Consider the following 16288-nt stretch of genomic DNA (forward strand, 5'->3'; position numbering starts at 1 on the left):
AAGGCATGCCGATACATGACATAGCATAGAATCTTTGAAAAACGGCCCAAAACACCATAATTCAGGATATTGAAAAAATGACTGAAAAGGCAAGGCTACAAATGTCAAAATATGACATGTCCCAAAAACAGCTGAAAACCATGTAAAAAAGAGTGCTAAGACACACCACATCATAGAATGTTGAAAGAAGGGTCCAAAAACACCACAATATAGGATGTTGAAAAAAAGACCAAAAATGCCATCCCATAGTATGGCAAAACATGTCAAAACATGACGTCCGAAAAACAGCTGGAAACTGCGTAAATTAGTGTTCCAAGATGCTAAGATGTTCCAAGATGTTGCAAAAAACAGCCAAAAATACCATAATATGGCATGTTGAAAAAATGACCCAAAAAGCAATACTATAGTAACGTGAAAAATGACAAAAATTGACATGTCCCAAAAACAGCTGAAAACTGCATAAAACAGCGTTTCAAGACACGCCATCGATTAGAATGTTGCAAAAATGGCCAAAAATACCATAATATAGCACGTCGAAAAAAAGACCAAAAATGCCATACAATAGTATTGCAAAAAATGTCTTGTCCAAAAACAGCTGAAAACTACATAAAATACACTGCTGAGCCACGCCATAGCATAGAATGTTGCAAAAACGGCCCAAAACTATGACAATTTGGGATAATTTTTGACGACATATTATACTATGAGGTTTTGATGACATACTATGTTATGATGTTTTGGGATCAATTTTGACGACATACTATACTATAAATTACATTTTGCTGACATTTTGGGTCATTTCTGAAGACATACTATATTATGATGTTTTGGGATTATTTTTGACGACATATAATACTTGGACTTTTTTTGCTCATTTTTAAAAACATACTATACTATGACATTTTGCATGATTTTCGACAACATACTATTTATGATGTTTTTGCATATTTTTGATGACATAATATCCTATGACGTTTTGCATGATTTTTACGACCTACTATACTATGATGTTTTCTCAGGATTTTTGCCATCATACTATACTATGACATTTTTGCATGACTTTTTGACAACATACTACACTATGACAGATTTTCAGAATTTTTGATGCCATTCTATACTATGATGTTTTTGCAAGATTTTTGACAAAATACTTTACAACACCATTTTTGCATGATTTTTGTCGACATACTATACTACTACCTTTTTGCATTATGTTTGAAGACATACTATAAGATGAGATTTTTACATGATTTTTGACAACATACTATACTATGATGTTTTTTTCATGATTTTTGAAGACATAATATATTACCTCTTTTTCATGATTTTTGACAACATAGCATATTACGACATTTTTGCATGATTTTTGACGACACGCTATCCTATGACGCCTTTGCGTGATCTTTGATGACATACTGCACTATGATATGCTTTCATGATTTCTGACAGCAAACTATCAGATCACATTTTTCATGAATTTGTTTGCTATACTATGACATTTTGGCATGATTTTTGACAACACAGTATGGTGTGATGTTTTTGCATGATTTTTGAAAACATACAATTCTATGAAGTTCTTGCATGATTTTGAAGGACATACTATACTATGATTATTTTGCAGGATTTTCAACGATATACTATACTATGACGTTTGTTCATGATTTTTCACGATATACTACACTGACATTTTTGCCAACAACACTATGCATTTTTTCATGATTTGTGCCGATATACTATGCTATGACGTTTTTGCTTGATCTTTGATGGCATACAAAACTGACGTTTTTGTAAGATTTTTGATGTCTTACTACACTGTGATGTGTTTTCATGGCTTGTGACACAATACTGACATTTTCTTCATGAATTTTGAGAACATAGAGTAGTATGAAGTTTTTGCATGATTGTTGATGTAATACCACACTATAAAGGTATTTGAACAGTTTTGTGTTGAAGTTTGTTGTGCTCCAAATTCTAAATATTGACAAAAAGATTTTCATTTTTATTGTAAAAGCATATCGGTTCCATCTGTTATCAGTCCCATTAACTATTAATAAATGGCATCTGCCCTGAAAAACCAATACTGGTTGACCCCTACATTGCACAATGAAAGATTGTCTCTTGACATTTTCCAGCTAATACTGGTGCTCATTTCACTCATGAAAAGAGCTGATAACATTTTTTTTAAAGGCTTAAAAAGGAGTTTTCTTTTCAGACAATAAAAGTGTATACTTTGGGAAATATTATGGACTTTGATTCTTCCAAGAAAAAATTAGATTATATTTTTTCCTTTTTCAGAGAGGGATTTCCATATATTATGACCATCACCCAGTACAAATAAAATTTAATTTAGGAAACAGGCACACACAAGAATCACACATTGAATCACAGTAAAACCGTTCACAATTTGGCACAAGTCTTGTCATCTCTGAAAATAAACACACACCTAGTCTTGAGGGCAGATTTAATCTAATGTATTAGTGGTCAACCTTTCCCCAGAGACACATATTATTCAAACAGTCCGCTCCTAACAGTGAAAGCAGTACAGATCCGGGCCCACGTCCTCCTACAAAACCGTTTTTATGTTAACTGCATTTTAGTCTGATGTCAATGCAAAGCAAGTGGTACAATAGAGCTGCTCATCCAAAAGTGCTCATCAGAGGTGTTGGGAGCCATACTGTAACCAGACTGGTAGTTTCCAGATTAGCAACATTTTAACATTGCGAGTCATACCTCTCAGATTGACCTAAAGTAAAATCCATTTACCTGTTCAGCCAACACCCTGACAGCAGTTAATACATCATGCAGTTGTTTAGCTGTATCTTAAGGGTGTAGTTAGCCATTTTGGGAAATATGCTTGTTTGCTTTCTTGCATAGACTACATGTTCAGCCCATTTCCAATCCTTACACTAAAATAAACTCACCGGTACCTGTCTGTGGCCTTAATATGATATTCACCGGAAATATTTAGGAGTTGTATTGATCTTCTCATCTAACTCTTAGCAAGAAAGCAAATCAGCACATTTTTAAAAATAAAGATCGCTACATTCATCTGGCCAACACCGCAGGCTTATTAACATGAGCAAATCCCATTGTGAAAGTTTTTTTACATCTAAACTCTTGATACATTTTATCTGATAGACATTTCAAACAAGCTCATAGACATTGTACAAAGCCAGAATTGTACAAAGATTCATATAGTATATTTTTTGCACAGTGCAATCACAGATGTACTGTACGAACGAGTCTCCAAACAAGCTAATATTTTTCATCTGCTACTGGAATAACCTGAGTCAGGACCTTAGTCAGGTCAAATTACAAGATCGCCTCAAAAGTGGAATAACGACACAAGTGCAAAAACAGCATGCTTATTTTACCTTCACTGCATTTCACTAATTCCTTCAATAAGGCAACAGTGTCATCTGCATAGTCATACAATAAGCATCTAAAAGGTATAAAATAGAAGAATGTCCATTTGACGAGGGGTGAAATCAACGCAGAGTGCACCAGGAAAATATATTAACACACAACCCCCAGTGTATTCAGCTGCTCAAGGCAATGGCTTCAGTAGAGTGACTTAAGATTACATCTGAAAGAAAATGGTGAGAATAAAATAATAAAAAAATCACAATTAATTTAATGACGCTGTACTTTAGTTTCAAAAAGGGTGGAATTTATTTCTTTAAATCAAGAACTTACATGCTGTTCCAGCTTCTGGTATTCTGTGGATTTAGGTCTACGAGTGGATCTGGATTTCTTTCCCTCCAAAAGAAAGGCAATTATCTGTGGAAAAAAAACGAGAAAATGACAACTTTAAGGTTAACTTTGCATGTTGTATGACGCCTGACCTACAGAACAAAACTGTATATAATTCAACTCAGTAGGAAAAGAAATGTGTTTTTCCTAAAATGTCAACGTACTGCTCCAAGGTTGTTCCTCTCTGTTGTCATTAGTAGGGGTAGGAATTATCAAAGGCTCCATGATATATCATTATGGTATGTAAGTCACAATGAAATATTAGTGCAAGATAACATTTCCAATATGCTGGGTATTAACATATGTTGACATTTGTTACCTTTTTTTCAACTACAAATCTGTCTTCAAAGAAAAATTTTGTTTACATCTCTTTCAGCTTATAAGATACATTTTTCAGATTTTTTGTTCATGTCAATTTAATCATTTTTAGTGCAGCAAAAAGTATCTGGGGGACTGAAAACAAAAAAAAGTGATACTTGGCGTCTGTGTATTGACACAATATCACCAAGTAAAATATTGCAATACTAAGGATACTCATTAGGAATGTGCTTGAATAATAGACCAGTTGATTTATATATTGATATCCTCGCTAGTTATCCCCAGAAATACAAAACTTATTTTGAAAATTGTAAATCATTTTAAACAATTATGTATCCCAAAGCTTTATTGTCCACTTGTCTTTAGTTGCATTTAAAATACGATGAGATTATTGAAGAGTGTGAGTTATATCTCAAAAGGCTCTTAAAATATATGCTGTGTTTTTTGGACAATGTTTAATGTTTTATATTAAATTTTTCCCAGTTTTGACTGTTTTTTTTTTTCCTTTCAGGCTCAGATTCTAAAGATTCTAAGATTCTAAATTATGTTTTAACATCCAGGTACTTTAACATTACGGATTATCTCTAGTTGTCATGTGCTTGTTTTGGGGGAAATGTTTATGCAATTCACAAGCTTACCACATATACCAAAGATTCAACTGTAATATGCTAATATTTAGTGTATGACATATTTCTGCACTGCATTAGTCCAATCCGACTTGGACCGAGAGTTGTTCCTCTACCAAGCCTTCTTCTGGCTAATGTCCAGTCACGACAATAAAGTGGATGAGATGCGATCGAGGCTCATTCAGCAACCGGAAATCAGAGGCTGCTCTGCACACATCTTCACAGATTCATGGATAACCCCGAACATCCCGACTCAAGCTGTTGCACTGGATGGTCGGACCGTGCTGGGAGCCATAAGGACACAAGACTCTGATGCAAATTTTAAAAATGCAGTGCAGGAATTGAACAATGCCATCAGCAGCAACATGCCCCAGCAAACGGATGAAATCTTCATAGTATTCGTTTTTTTAAACTTTGTTTAAAAAATGACTGATAAATCTACCTTCTTACTTCTATTCAATTATTTCATTGCATATAGTGGAAACCCTGACTGGTTATAAAGACAAAGATCAGCAACAGATTTAGCTCTGCATTCAAGCAGGAAAATGGTTGACACGTAATATAACATTTGCAACTAAAATCTGGGTCAGTGGAAACAGAAGGTACGTTTCAAAGAGGTCTGAGCGAGAGCAAATGGCTAAGTACCTTGCGCTTGTTGTGGTAAGTGATGTAAAGCACGGCTACCAGCACAGCTGTGGTGACAAGGTAGGCGAAGAAATGACTGCTTTCTGCCTCATCCTTCATTCCAATTGGGTCATAATGACTTTTCCCTCCTGTTAGTTTGGGGTCCTCTACTTCTGGATTATTCTTCTTCTTGTCCGCTTCTTCAGCTTTCTTGTCCACTTCTTCAGCTTTGTTGTCATTGTTGTGATTGCCGTCCTCTACTGTGTTGTCGTCCTCTCCGGTTGGGTCGTCATCTGCTGTTTTCCTCAAATCGTCATCCAATGGTGCTGCTGTTTTCACCACATCGTCATCCAACGGTGCTGCTGTTTTCTCATTGGCGTCCGTTCCTTGCGGCTTCTCTTTGTTGCTGTCATTGCCTTCTGACTGATCGTTGTCTGTGTCCTGCCCTCCTGTCTCCTTGCTTTTCTCTCCTGATTTTTCAGTGATCTGAGGTTGAACTTTTGACGTTTGAGCAGGCTTCTCATCCTTATTTTTATCTTTTTCAGGTGTTGTTTTTTTGCCTTTTACATCTGCTTGACTTTGTGAAGTTGTTTGCCCTTGCTTATTTTCATTGTCAACTTGTTGTGTCGCGCCAGTTTTCACCTTAGTATTATTGTCTGCATCTGCCGACTGTGGTACGTTGACATCTGCTGGTACTGGCGCTTGTGCTGGCTTTTTATCAGTGACCTCTACATTATTTGGGTTATTGTCCACTCCAGTAGTATTCTTTACATCTTTGTTCTCATCCCCTGTGGGGGATCCTGCTGGTAGATTGTCTTTGCTACCTTGCGTTTCTTGATTGCTTTGCTCCTCAGTGCTTACAGGTGGTTTGTCGGGGAGCCCCGGAGGTTCTTGTGCTGGTGCTCCTGTAAATAAGAAAATGAAAAAAAAACTAAATAAATTTAAGCACCAGATCACAAAACAGGGTGACAACAGCAGAACAAAGAGAAATATAGAGCCTGATTGTAAATCTCTGAATTCTGCATTGGCAACTCCAACAAATCAACTAGCCTGTCCACATAACTTTTCCTTCTTTGTTTCAAGAGCAAACTTTTAAAATTAGTTTCCACTACTTGTATGTTCTGTCCCACCCTGTTGGTAAAGCCTTCTTGCAGTCTTCTTCTCATGAGCTTACCTCATTTTATTGAATAAACCGAGAAGATTTCATTAGATGATTAGATTATATGCTGTACAAACGCCTGAAATAGAGGCCATTAAAGTCAAGGAAGCAGCCTTCTTAGAAATATAAGAATTATTTTGGTGTACTGGCTAAACAAGAATAAATGACATTGAAAGTCAATATCATTTCCTTTTTTTTTTCATTTCGAAGGCTACTCATCAAACCATATGTAACAGTTGAAATTGTGAAATGTACCAATACAAAATAACTGTATTGCCTGTATTACAAATACGAATGATGTATTGCAAGAGAAGCAACATCATTAAGCAGTGCCTCATGCTGCTGAGCTAGTTGGGTGGCTCTCTTACTGCAAATTGATGCTTGTTGCTGAGCTCCTGTGTGTCAGTTGGATGAGATAATAGCTGTACAACCAGGTTTGCTGTAGTTGATGTGTGTATGTTGGCAATAAAGGTGTTACTGTGAGTTTTTGATTTTTAAATCGTACGTCACCAGGAGATTTTGTTTTGACAACTTGTTTTTTTGTGTCATGTGATGAATTTTCTTTACAGATAATGAAAATGTTAGACAGGAGACATCAAAAACTGTTAACCAGTGGAAGCTCATGCACAAGACTGTACAACTGTACCTAAATAAGTGGCCATGTAACATGTCAGTGTATGACCCACTTTAACCCGTGTGACATGCTGTGTCCCATACACAAGATTTGTGGGCCCGTGTAGGTGCCAGGGTAACTGCATGTCAGTTGGTCTCAACAATTTGGCATTTAAAAATGTATTAAGTTAAGCACAATATCAACTAAAGTGGTAACCCCGTGGCCATGTCTAGTAGAAGGGCACTATGTCTAAATCTAGTTTTAAAAGCTTAATTATTTATTATTATTTTTGAATTGTTTTATATTGCACACACATATTCCTAACTAAACTTGTGTTTACTCAAATTGTCACACACTTAATGACACATCAAAAAAGGCAGCTAGGTGGAGTTTCAGGAGACGAGAACTGGTTGTCTGGGTGTGTAATTAAGCTTCTATATGTATCCTGTTGTGTATACTGCACTTATTAGGAACTTGACAACAGGGTCCATAAAACGGTTGCTATGGGATGGCGGTGTGACGTCACAGGTCCTCTCACTGACACATGAATCCCTGCACACATGGCTTATATACCAGCCAGGACAAGTATCAGTGTCTTTGTCTTTTATGTAAAGAGATATTTGATTATGTTGTTCGGTGACAGAAACTAAAACTAAACCAAATAGATTAGTCCAATTACCTGTGCTTATTTTTGCACAAAACATATTAATACACAAAAGGTAGGTAGGGTTTAACCCTTTAACACCTGGATCGACATTGGTTTTCTTGTGCTGCATTCAGACTCCTTTCACAGCCATTTAAACTTCTAAAAGCTGCTAAAATTGGTTTGATTGGTTTGAATTGGTTTGAAAACATGGCTAAAATCCTATTAAGCAACTTGGCAAGAAATATTATGCAAATCGCAAAAAGATTTGTTGACAAAAAATGACCTGAAAATGACCTGGGTGGATTATTAGGTATTATCGAAATATCTGGGAAAAATTCCCAAAAGCCTATATCTATGATTATTTTAATTACATATCCAAAATTATGTTAAAGATAGCAGATAAAGAATATAGCACGTTTTCATGGTCATTTTCTTGTTTGATTGTCTTTTGTAGGCTACTTTTCATTTCTCTCTTTCTCTCTCGTTGCTGATTCTCAGGCTATTTTCTTGTAACATTTCCTTAATGTTTCTAAATCTTGGGCCATTTTGTCATTAAGTTCTTTGTTGTCTTCCTCCCATGTTTTTGAAAGAAATCAAGTCCATTTGCTCAGTTTCATAAAGGTTAAACCATAAGTTCTCAACCAGGGGTCCAGGGAATCCTTGGGATCTTTGAGGGGGTTTCAGGGAGACTCACAAAATGAGAAATATTTGATCATGACTATTAAATTTACTATAATAGAGTGCCCACCGTAAGTATGAGTCATGAAGTGACTACTCTGATTTCACTTCCTGAATATTTATCCTCTTAACTGCAGCTAAAAACTACAAAGTGTGCAGCTAACTGCAGCTAAAAACTACAAAGTTAATCATAACTAACAACCAAAATATTTTCACGTGGAGATCCCTAAAGCGAAATCTTATCAAAGGGAGGCCTAATCGATGTAGAGGCCATCACATGAAAAAGGTTTTGAATTACTGGTTTAAGCAGCAGGGACATGAAGAATATATTCCCACTGTTTCCATTTATTGAACCCAAACCAAACCTCGGTGGTTAGCACTTCCCCTCTCGATTAAAAAGTGATACTTGTGTAATAAAGCAACAGCCACAGCTACCTTGATAGGCAAGTGGGGATTTCCCTCACATATATGTGAATATTGTCAGGAAGAAACAGCAGTTAAACAGTAAAACGACACAAAACACTCACCTCTGACCAAGCAGAAACACAGAAATATAGTGACCACCACGACAGCCGTCCTCATTGTGTCCGCTAAATATTATCACGCCAACCGAATCTCTTTAATCTGAGTCTGCGACGCCACAATCCGCGGTGACAAACACAAGTCGACAGGTCGGAGGTCCTGTTCCTGCTTCCGTGTACAATCGAGATTGCTCTTCTTCTGCAGAGGAAAACACAGCGGCGAGGTTTACTGACGACTAGAGGCTGAGGCCTGACATGACAGGACCGTGCTTTCAAAGGAGGGGATGTGGGAGCAGGTCAGACTGGGATAGCCAGGTTTTATTTCAATGAAGAACTAATAAAGATACTTTATCTGCCCCCCCCCCCCCCCACTACCACTCCTAATAATAATAATAATAAATAATAATAAGAAGAATAATAAGAAAAATAGAAGAAGAAGAAGAAGAAGAGGAAGAAGAAGAAGAAGAAGAAGAAGAAGAAGAAGAAGAAAGAAGAAGAACAACAACAACAACAACAACAACAACAACAACCAATGGGTTTTGTCTCTATCTGTTCTCCTACTCTAATGCTTTCCGAAATAAATTTCACTCCACCATTTCATTTACGCCCTATGTTTTGTTTTTTGTTGGGTTTTCTCTGTGTCAATTTTGGCAAGACAGGGCCCAACCCCCACCAACCCCACCCCTGTGTGGTGCATTATGATACTTATAGAAGATCCGCCTTTCTTTGTATGCATTCATGTAGGTTATCGGTTATCTATTTGCTTACTAAAGGCAGGGCTGTGTATTCATCACACCTTTGTTTTGTGTAAACGTGTGGATGATGAGAATAATGAGATTATAGGTGAAAGGTGATTTACCTGTAATGAGATTATAGGTGAATTTGGTGTTGAGTTTGCTTTTTTTAAAAAGTGCTTGTACTTATTGTAAAAGGACATGTCCTCTACTTTAAATTCGGTTGGTTGGTTAGTTGGTTTATTATAGACTATGCTTGTCCTTTAAACTTGAATTAATAGGCCTAACTGATTTTAATTGAAATTCATTATTGACTGCATCAGATTCAAATGCCAAACGTCAATGGCATTTCTCACATCTAAAATATGTTGCAGCTCAGTCGTAGCTCTGACATCATAATTTGGAAAGTACAACATGGATTCATCTTCACAAACAATTGCTGTTATTGGGTGTAAAGGAACTCCCCACCCCTGAAAATCTGGATCCACCAGTTTAGCAACAAGAAACTGGCACAACCTATCAGATTACATTATGTCAACCCTCAGATGTTGCCACTATAGGTTTAAATACTAGACAAGCTTCGGCATAACATATTTACAGTCCGGCTACAGTTATGATAATCACTGGGTGGAAAGTTACAATTACATTTACACTTCTTTTTTTCATGCCTTGTAGTCAGTCACTGAAGTGATTTGAACCAGCTGTAAACACGGATAAGATGCATCAGCCATCCATCATTTAAATACTGTTGACAGTTTATGACTGTTGTTCAGACTGGAGGATGTAAATGTTTCACTCGCACTTTTTATAAAAATCAACGTTGAACTTTTTCTTCACCTTTGCATATCTCTCTATATATGTTTCACAGAGTATAACAATGTATGTTTGCAGATTTGAGCCAGTTGACTTGAGCTCTTTGTGTCTGTGAATCTCAGCACTCAGTGGGGGGATGACTTTCACGGCTGCATTATTTAGTTTTATTTGAATGGCAGATGTGGAAACAAAGGGAGACTAAATATTTAGGCCAGATTCAGACACAGAAGTTACTGTATGTGAGGCCGACATCCTCCTATTGTGCTGACACCCCCCCTGCACTCAGCTGACCTGAGCTAGTAAAGGTAAAGAGAGTTCTAATGAAGAATGAAATGTTGTTATTATTATTATTATTGTTATTATTATTATTATACAATGGCGAAAAGTAACAAGGTGCATTATTCAAGAACTGTACTTGTACTTTTATTTTTGTTTCTTTATACTTCTACTGCACTACAATTCAGGGAGAAATATACTTTTTAACTCTTCTACATCCATTTGATAACATTTGTTACAGTTTATTCATTGATTGGTACAAAATATAAATCAACAAATAAATGATGTATGATGTATTGTTACTGATTAAGTTAACCTCAGCAGCAGCAACATTAAAATGATAAACAAGCTAAGTCAAGAATAATTATAATCCAGTTAAATATATTATTCTGAAATGAGCCATTCTGCATAATGAATACTTTTGGTACTTAAAATGGAGTGTGATGCTAATTTTTTGGTACTTTTACTTGATTAACTTTTCTTGTACTTGTACTTGTATTTCATTGGCATTGCTATTTTTACTCAAGTTAAATTTCTGAGTACTTCCTCCACCACTGATAATATATGGAGAAGGAGACAACAATTATGTTGTTACTGCCACCCACAGGTAAGGCGCTGACATGGTGGCAGTATTTACTTCAAATGAGGTGGCTGCATCAGTATTTGACCTTATCAGCAGATGGCAGTATTGATATACAATGCAGTTGAAAAAAAAGTCATGATAACTAGTGTGCATATAATTATCAGCCCATTATTTAATCATATAATAACTTTTAAACTTATTGAAATATATATATTCTTGAGATTAAGCCAATATTAAGTCTAATAATTGACAAGTCACTTGATTTTACATCACAAGTAATATCAACAAAACTTTAGGGATTTCAATTGAAGGTGTGTAATAGCTGTAGAGATAATCATCAAAATGTTATCTGGAGATGTTTAACATCTCAGCTAAGTGTGGGGGACCTGTGGGTATTTGTAATGAATATGTCTTAAGTGTGGCATGTGGTTTGACATTTGAAAAGTCAGATGGTCCCTCTCATTTTTGACACCCATTTGCATTTCCATCTTTAAGGTCAAATGGGTATGAATAATACATTAAGGAGGTTCTTAAGCTCACAGCCAGCTATACCTATCTGCACAAAGGCACCAGCTGAGTGTTGCTAAGCTCAGTGAATGTTACAGAAACAATCAATTAATATCGCTTTGGGACACACCACAAGAAGAAAACATAGCATCCTGTTATTAATGGGAATATAAGGTCATGAGTCAGTGGAAGATATAGGATCAGCTTTATCTGATTCTAATTATGTAGCTGTTGTTTTTTTTAAACAATGACATCAATGTATCAAGCAGGCAAGTTGTGTGCATTTAAACTAAACAGTGCTGTTGTGTGTGTGTGTGTGTGTGTGTGTGTGTGTGTGTGTGTGTGTTTTATTTAAAGTGTTTTTTTTATGATTTTTATGACTTTTTAAATGATAGCTCCCAGTGTAATATTTTGCATGTGAACTACCAAAGGGTTAACCTGGAATAAATTCAAGATCAAAGGAAGGCCCAAAAAAGAACCTTGGCAAGAGATTGGAAGAATTTAATGAGCAAAAATTAACATGTATTAAATCTGACCTCGTGCTTACATGGCAGATGTTGAGTGGAGCAGCAACCAGATAGGTTATTAGAGATAAACAGTGGCGTGTTACATTTTGAGTGGAGCATGGGAACTTTGAGACAACGTACATTTTTAAAATTATATTTCAGATGGATATTTAGTTTAAAGCTGAGAAAATGCCTATGCAAAAATCCAATTTGCTCACGTTTATTATGTTGAAATAATCATTTTTTCCTGCTTTTCATGGGATTTCCTACAATATGATGAAACTATAAAAAAAGCAGGCACAGGCAGGGGAATGTGTTTAATAAAGCAACTACCTGGTATAACCAGCCACATTTGAAGTCATTCACTTGGGGGCTGAGTTTCATAATAAGGATAGTGTCTTAGGAGAATTCAACATTGCACTGGATGTATGGCCTTGAGGAGACAGATTTCCTGGCTGTTTTGACAACTCATTACCTGTAATTTCACTGACGGATTGGTGAAGTGGCTCCGAGTCGGCAGCCGTGGCACCAGAGACTATGTGGTGGTTTGTGCCCGGAATGATGTAAGATAGAACGGCAAATAAGCAAAAGATTTATTATGGCTAATGATTGCTTAAAACGGAGCGAGGGGAGCATTGACAGTTTGGTGCCTCTGCCAGAAATAAACACACAACCTCGGTCCACCTGAAACCCGTTTGAAAGCGAGGCAAGATGATTAACTGAAAATTGAGGATAAATAACACATGCTCAGTAAAATTCTAGATATTTCTGACAATGTTGAGATCATTATTGTTGCGTCCAAGCTTAGAATCAATTAACTCAGACTGCCCTGTTTTTTCCAGTATCCTGATGGTGCTGTCTACTATCTGGAAACTCATCTTTATTGGTAAAATGCACATTCTGAATTTTCCAGTCAGCTCAAATACTCTTTCATTCTTACATCCCCCCGTTCTCCCTGCTGGTAAGATCTTGGATAAAATCAGAAGGTGGTTGGTATCGATGGGTTCGTCCAGGCCAGTCCCCCCTGCTCCGACATAATTGGTCCATCCCTGGCACTACTCCTCATCTCCAAAGCCACCAAAAACTGTAACCTACCTTGTGTATTTTTCACTAATTGAAATGCCTAATGAGGTCCCAAGGGCTCCATCCCATTACCTCTGAGTTAATTAAAGCCTAAGCAGTGTGCCAAACGGTGAATAAAGATGCAGTAAAAGTGCAAGAGGAACAGGGAGACCGAGCAGGGTTCGGTGTGCTGGGATGGGGCTGACCTGCTTTTTTGTCATTGTTGTGGGACGCTATATTCCGAGACGCAGCAGATGTCTATTATTTTTTTATTTGCATTTATTTTGGGCTTCAGATTTTGTTACCCTGGTTCAGGCTCTCTTTTTCCAGTGTGGTTAGCCTAATTCCGCTTTATTAAACATTAAAACTGGCTGCCACCATCAGCAAGGTTTTTATGAAGATGTTCCCTGTTTAGAACTAAAGCTGAGTAAGAAATGGCAGGTGTGTTATGGACTTTTATTCAATTTCATTGTGGCTGTTATAGAATTATACCACCCATTAAATCTACATTTGTAACACCTCCAAAAGGCAGTTATCAACTTGTTATGCACTGTGGTCACTAGTATGAGAATATTAATCCAAACCACATTACCTTGTTAAAAAAAACCTATCTTTATTAGATGACAAAAACATGTGTCGAAAAAACCAAATCGAGGCATTTCTTTTAAGAAACAATTTCAAATGTTTATTTAACATGTCAAAGAAGGGGCACACGCGCGTGAGGGGTGGGAGGGGGGCTGCAATTATTGGCCAGTACTATGACTTAAACTTAATACTAACATTAATCAGGTTTTGGCTAAAAAGAAAACATGTTTTTGTTCCTTTTTGTTTTTATAGAGAAACTTTATGTACATTGGTTCTTTTATACAAGAGGTTCATTGGATAAATGCATCAAAAAAGAAACCAGTTCTGCAGTAAACTTTACAAAAAATACATTTTGTTTTCATTGAGAGATGTAGAAAAGGAGACAGTCAAATATTGACCAATAATATTTCTTCCTTTTCATTATTTAGAAAAAAAGTTGTTCTAATAACTATTTTAAAGAAAAGCAATATACAGCACAATAAATGGGAGAGAATTTGACTTTGCGGATTCATTCAGTTGGTTTGGTAACCAGGGAGAGGGGCTGCGACTGGAAGAGGGCATGATGGGAGTGAAGGGCTGCCTGATGGAAAGGGGAAGGGGGGGAGAGCATGGAGGGGTGCAGAGAGGTGAAAGGGATTGGTCGGGTGAGGATGGGGGTGGTCGACTGGCTACCTGAAGTACCAATTGGGATGGAGAGGTGGGTGTGGGAGGAGGAGGAGGAGGAGGAAGAGGAAGAGGAGGAGGAAGAAGAAGATGTGGATCCAGAAGCTTTCCCAGCAAGGGAGAAGTGGTGGTGCATGCGTCCCTCCGGTTTGGTGGTGAGCGATAACGGCTGGGCCTGCTCAGAGTGAGTGGCGGCCGGAGCAGCCGGGGAGGCCAAGGCTGCAGAGGGGGTGGCCGGCGAGTCCAGCATGCTGCCATGGGACGACGCCGGGCTGTCACACATCTTCTCTGAGGGCAGGTACTGCACGCACTGCTTCTTGCTTCTTATTGAGAAGTCTGGGGGAACACAAAGGAAAAGTGAGAACGCTGAATTATGAATCTGCTGCTGGCTGCAAATCTGGTTCACGTCCCTGAATGCTGCTGGTGACAGAAGCGAACGGGTAATCATAAAAACAGTGACAACGATGGCGGTGGAAGTTGTGAAACAAATGAAAAGACACTGTAACACGGAAAGTGAAACATGTTAAACATATTCAGATGGTATGCATTTATGATGCAAAAAAGGAGCATGACACGATCAAAATGTGCACTGAAGTGTGGAAAGCTTGTTTATTTTTGGCAAATTACGGTGGTTGCACAACAGCACACATACCTGCCACTATTAGCACTGAACCTCATAAGCTGCTTGTCAAAGTATAGAAGCAGGGAAGAAGTTAGTAAGTGTTAGTGAAGAAAAGAAACCATGCACAAAAAGGCTTAAAATAATAGAATAAAGGTGCAGTGTCACAGGTTGCTCTTTGGATTTGCAAGAAAAATAAAGCCCTCGCTGTTAGTTTCTACAGTTATTCTTTCTTAGGCAAGTTTATGAAGAAAAAAATCCAAAATATAAAGGTGGTCCGGAGAAAAGGCCCCTTACCTTCTGGTTTTGAGTCTGGTTTGTTGTCCCTCTTCCTCTTTTTTCGCTTTCCCTGCACAGATCAAAACATTGCTGTTAATTCTCATAGTGAAAGTACACCACCCACACAGCCTCAGTTAAAAAAAAAGGCACACAAGACTTGGAAAGTGCTTTAAAAATTCTAACAATTCTGTAACATAATTTTAAATATGCAATTTTGATAATTATAATTATACATATTTTCACTATTTTTTTTCTTGTTTCCTGAGAGCATTTCCCCTAGCTTTTTTCAAAGTAATTTTCTAGTTCTACAATTTTCTTACAATGTGGAATAATTTCTTACCAAGTTGCTCATTGCCTTTTACCATGTTTTTAAAAGAAAACACACCAATTTGCTCAAGTATCAAAACTTAAAACACTTGTGAACTATGTCTGAAAGCAGCACAAGAAAAGTGATGTTGCTCAAGGTTTCAAAGGGTTAACTGACACAGTCATATTTGCATATGCCTAGTGAGAACAAAACAACTTCCTATACTCATTAATATAAGAGCTGATGATGGAAATGTGCCACTCACATAGTTATCTCGTGCTGACCACCCTGGATAGAGCTGGGAGTGGAGTTGCCTCTCTTTTCTGGCCAGCTCGTAGTATTTGGCTTGTTCCTCTCTTGACAGGGAATGCCACTGTGGACAAAGACAGGAGATATCAAAGGACTGCTAAACACGC

At 37.3% G+C, this 16288-nt stretch overlaps 2 protein-coding genes across 3 annotated transcripts in view; both read right to left on the reverse strand.

Moving 5' to 3' along the window:
- Nucleotides 1-2324: 2324 nt before the first annotated feature.
- tgoln2 (trans-golgi network protein 2) lies at nt 2325-9119 on the reverse strand. Its single transcript, XM_042488905.1, has 4 exons — nt 8945-9119; nt 5343-6226; nt 3697-3780; nt 2325-3586 (listed from the first exon to the last, which is right to left on the reverse strand). Exons 1-4 carry the CDS (start codon nt 8997-8999, stop codon nt 3581-3583), a joined length of 1029 nt encoding a protein of 342 aa, XP_042344839.1. The 5' UTR covers nt 9000-9119; the 3' UTR covers nt 2325-3580.
- A 5024-nt stretch (nt 9120-14143) lies between these two features.
- tcf7l1b (transcription factor 7 like 1b) overlaps nt 14144-16288 on the reverse strand; it is a 37058-nt gene continuing 34913 nt past the window's right edge. For both annotated transcript variants that reach the window (XM_042488209.1, XM_042488208.1), the window contains exons 10-12: nt 16138-16245; nt 15584-15635; nt 14144-15003 (exon numbers count right to left, since the gene is read on the reverse strand). In XM_042488209.1, the coding sequence (XP_042344143.1) occupies nt 14513-15003; nt 15584-15635; nt 16138-16245 (651 nt within the window). In that variant the 3' untranslated portion in view covers nt 14144-14512. The remainder of the gene's footprint in view (nt 15004-15583; nt 15636-16137; nt 16246-16288) is intronic.

The sequence above is a fragment of the Plectropomus leopardus genome, chromosome 6, assembly GCF_008729295.1.
Source record: "Plectropomus leopardus isolate mb chromosome 6, YSFRI_Pleo_2.0, whole genome shotgun sequence".
NCBI lineage: Eukaryota > Metazoa > Chordata > Actinopteri > Perciformes > Serranidae > Plectropomus > Plectropomus leopardus.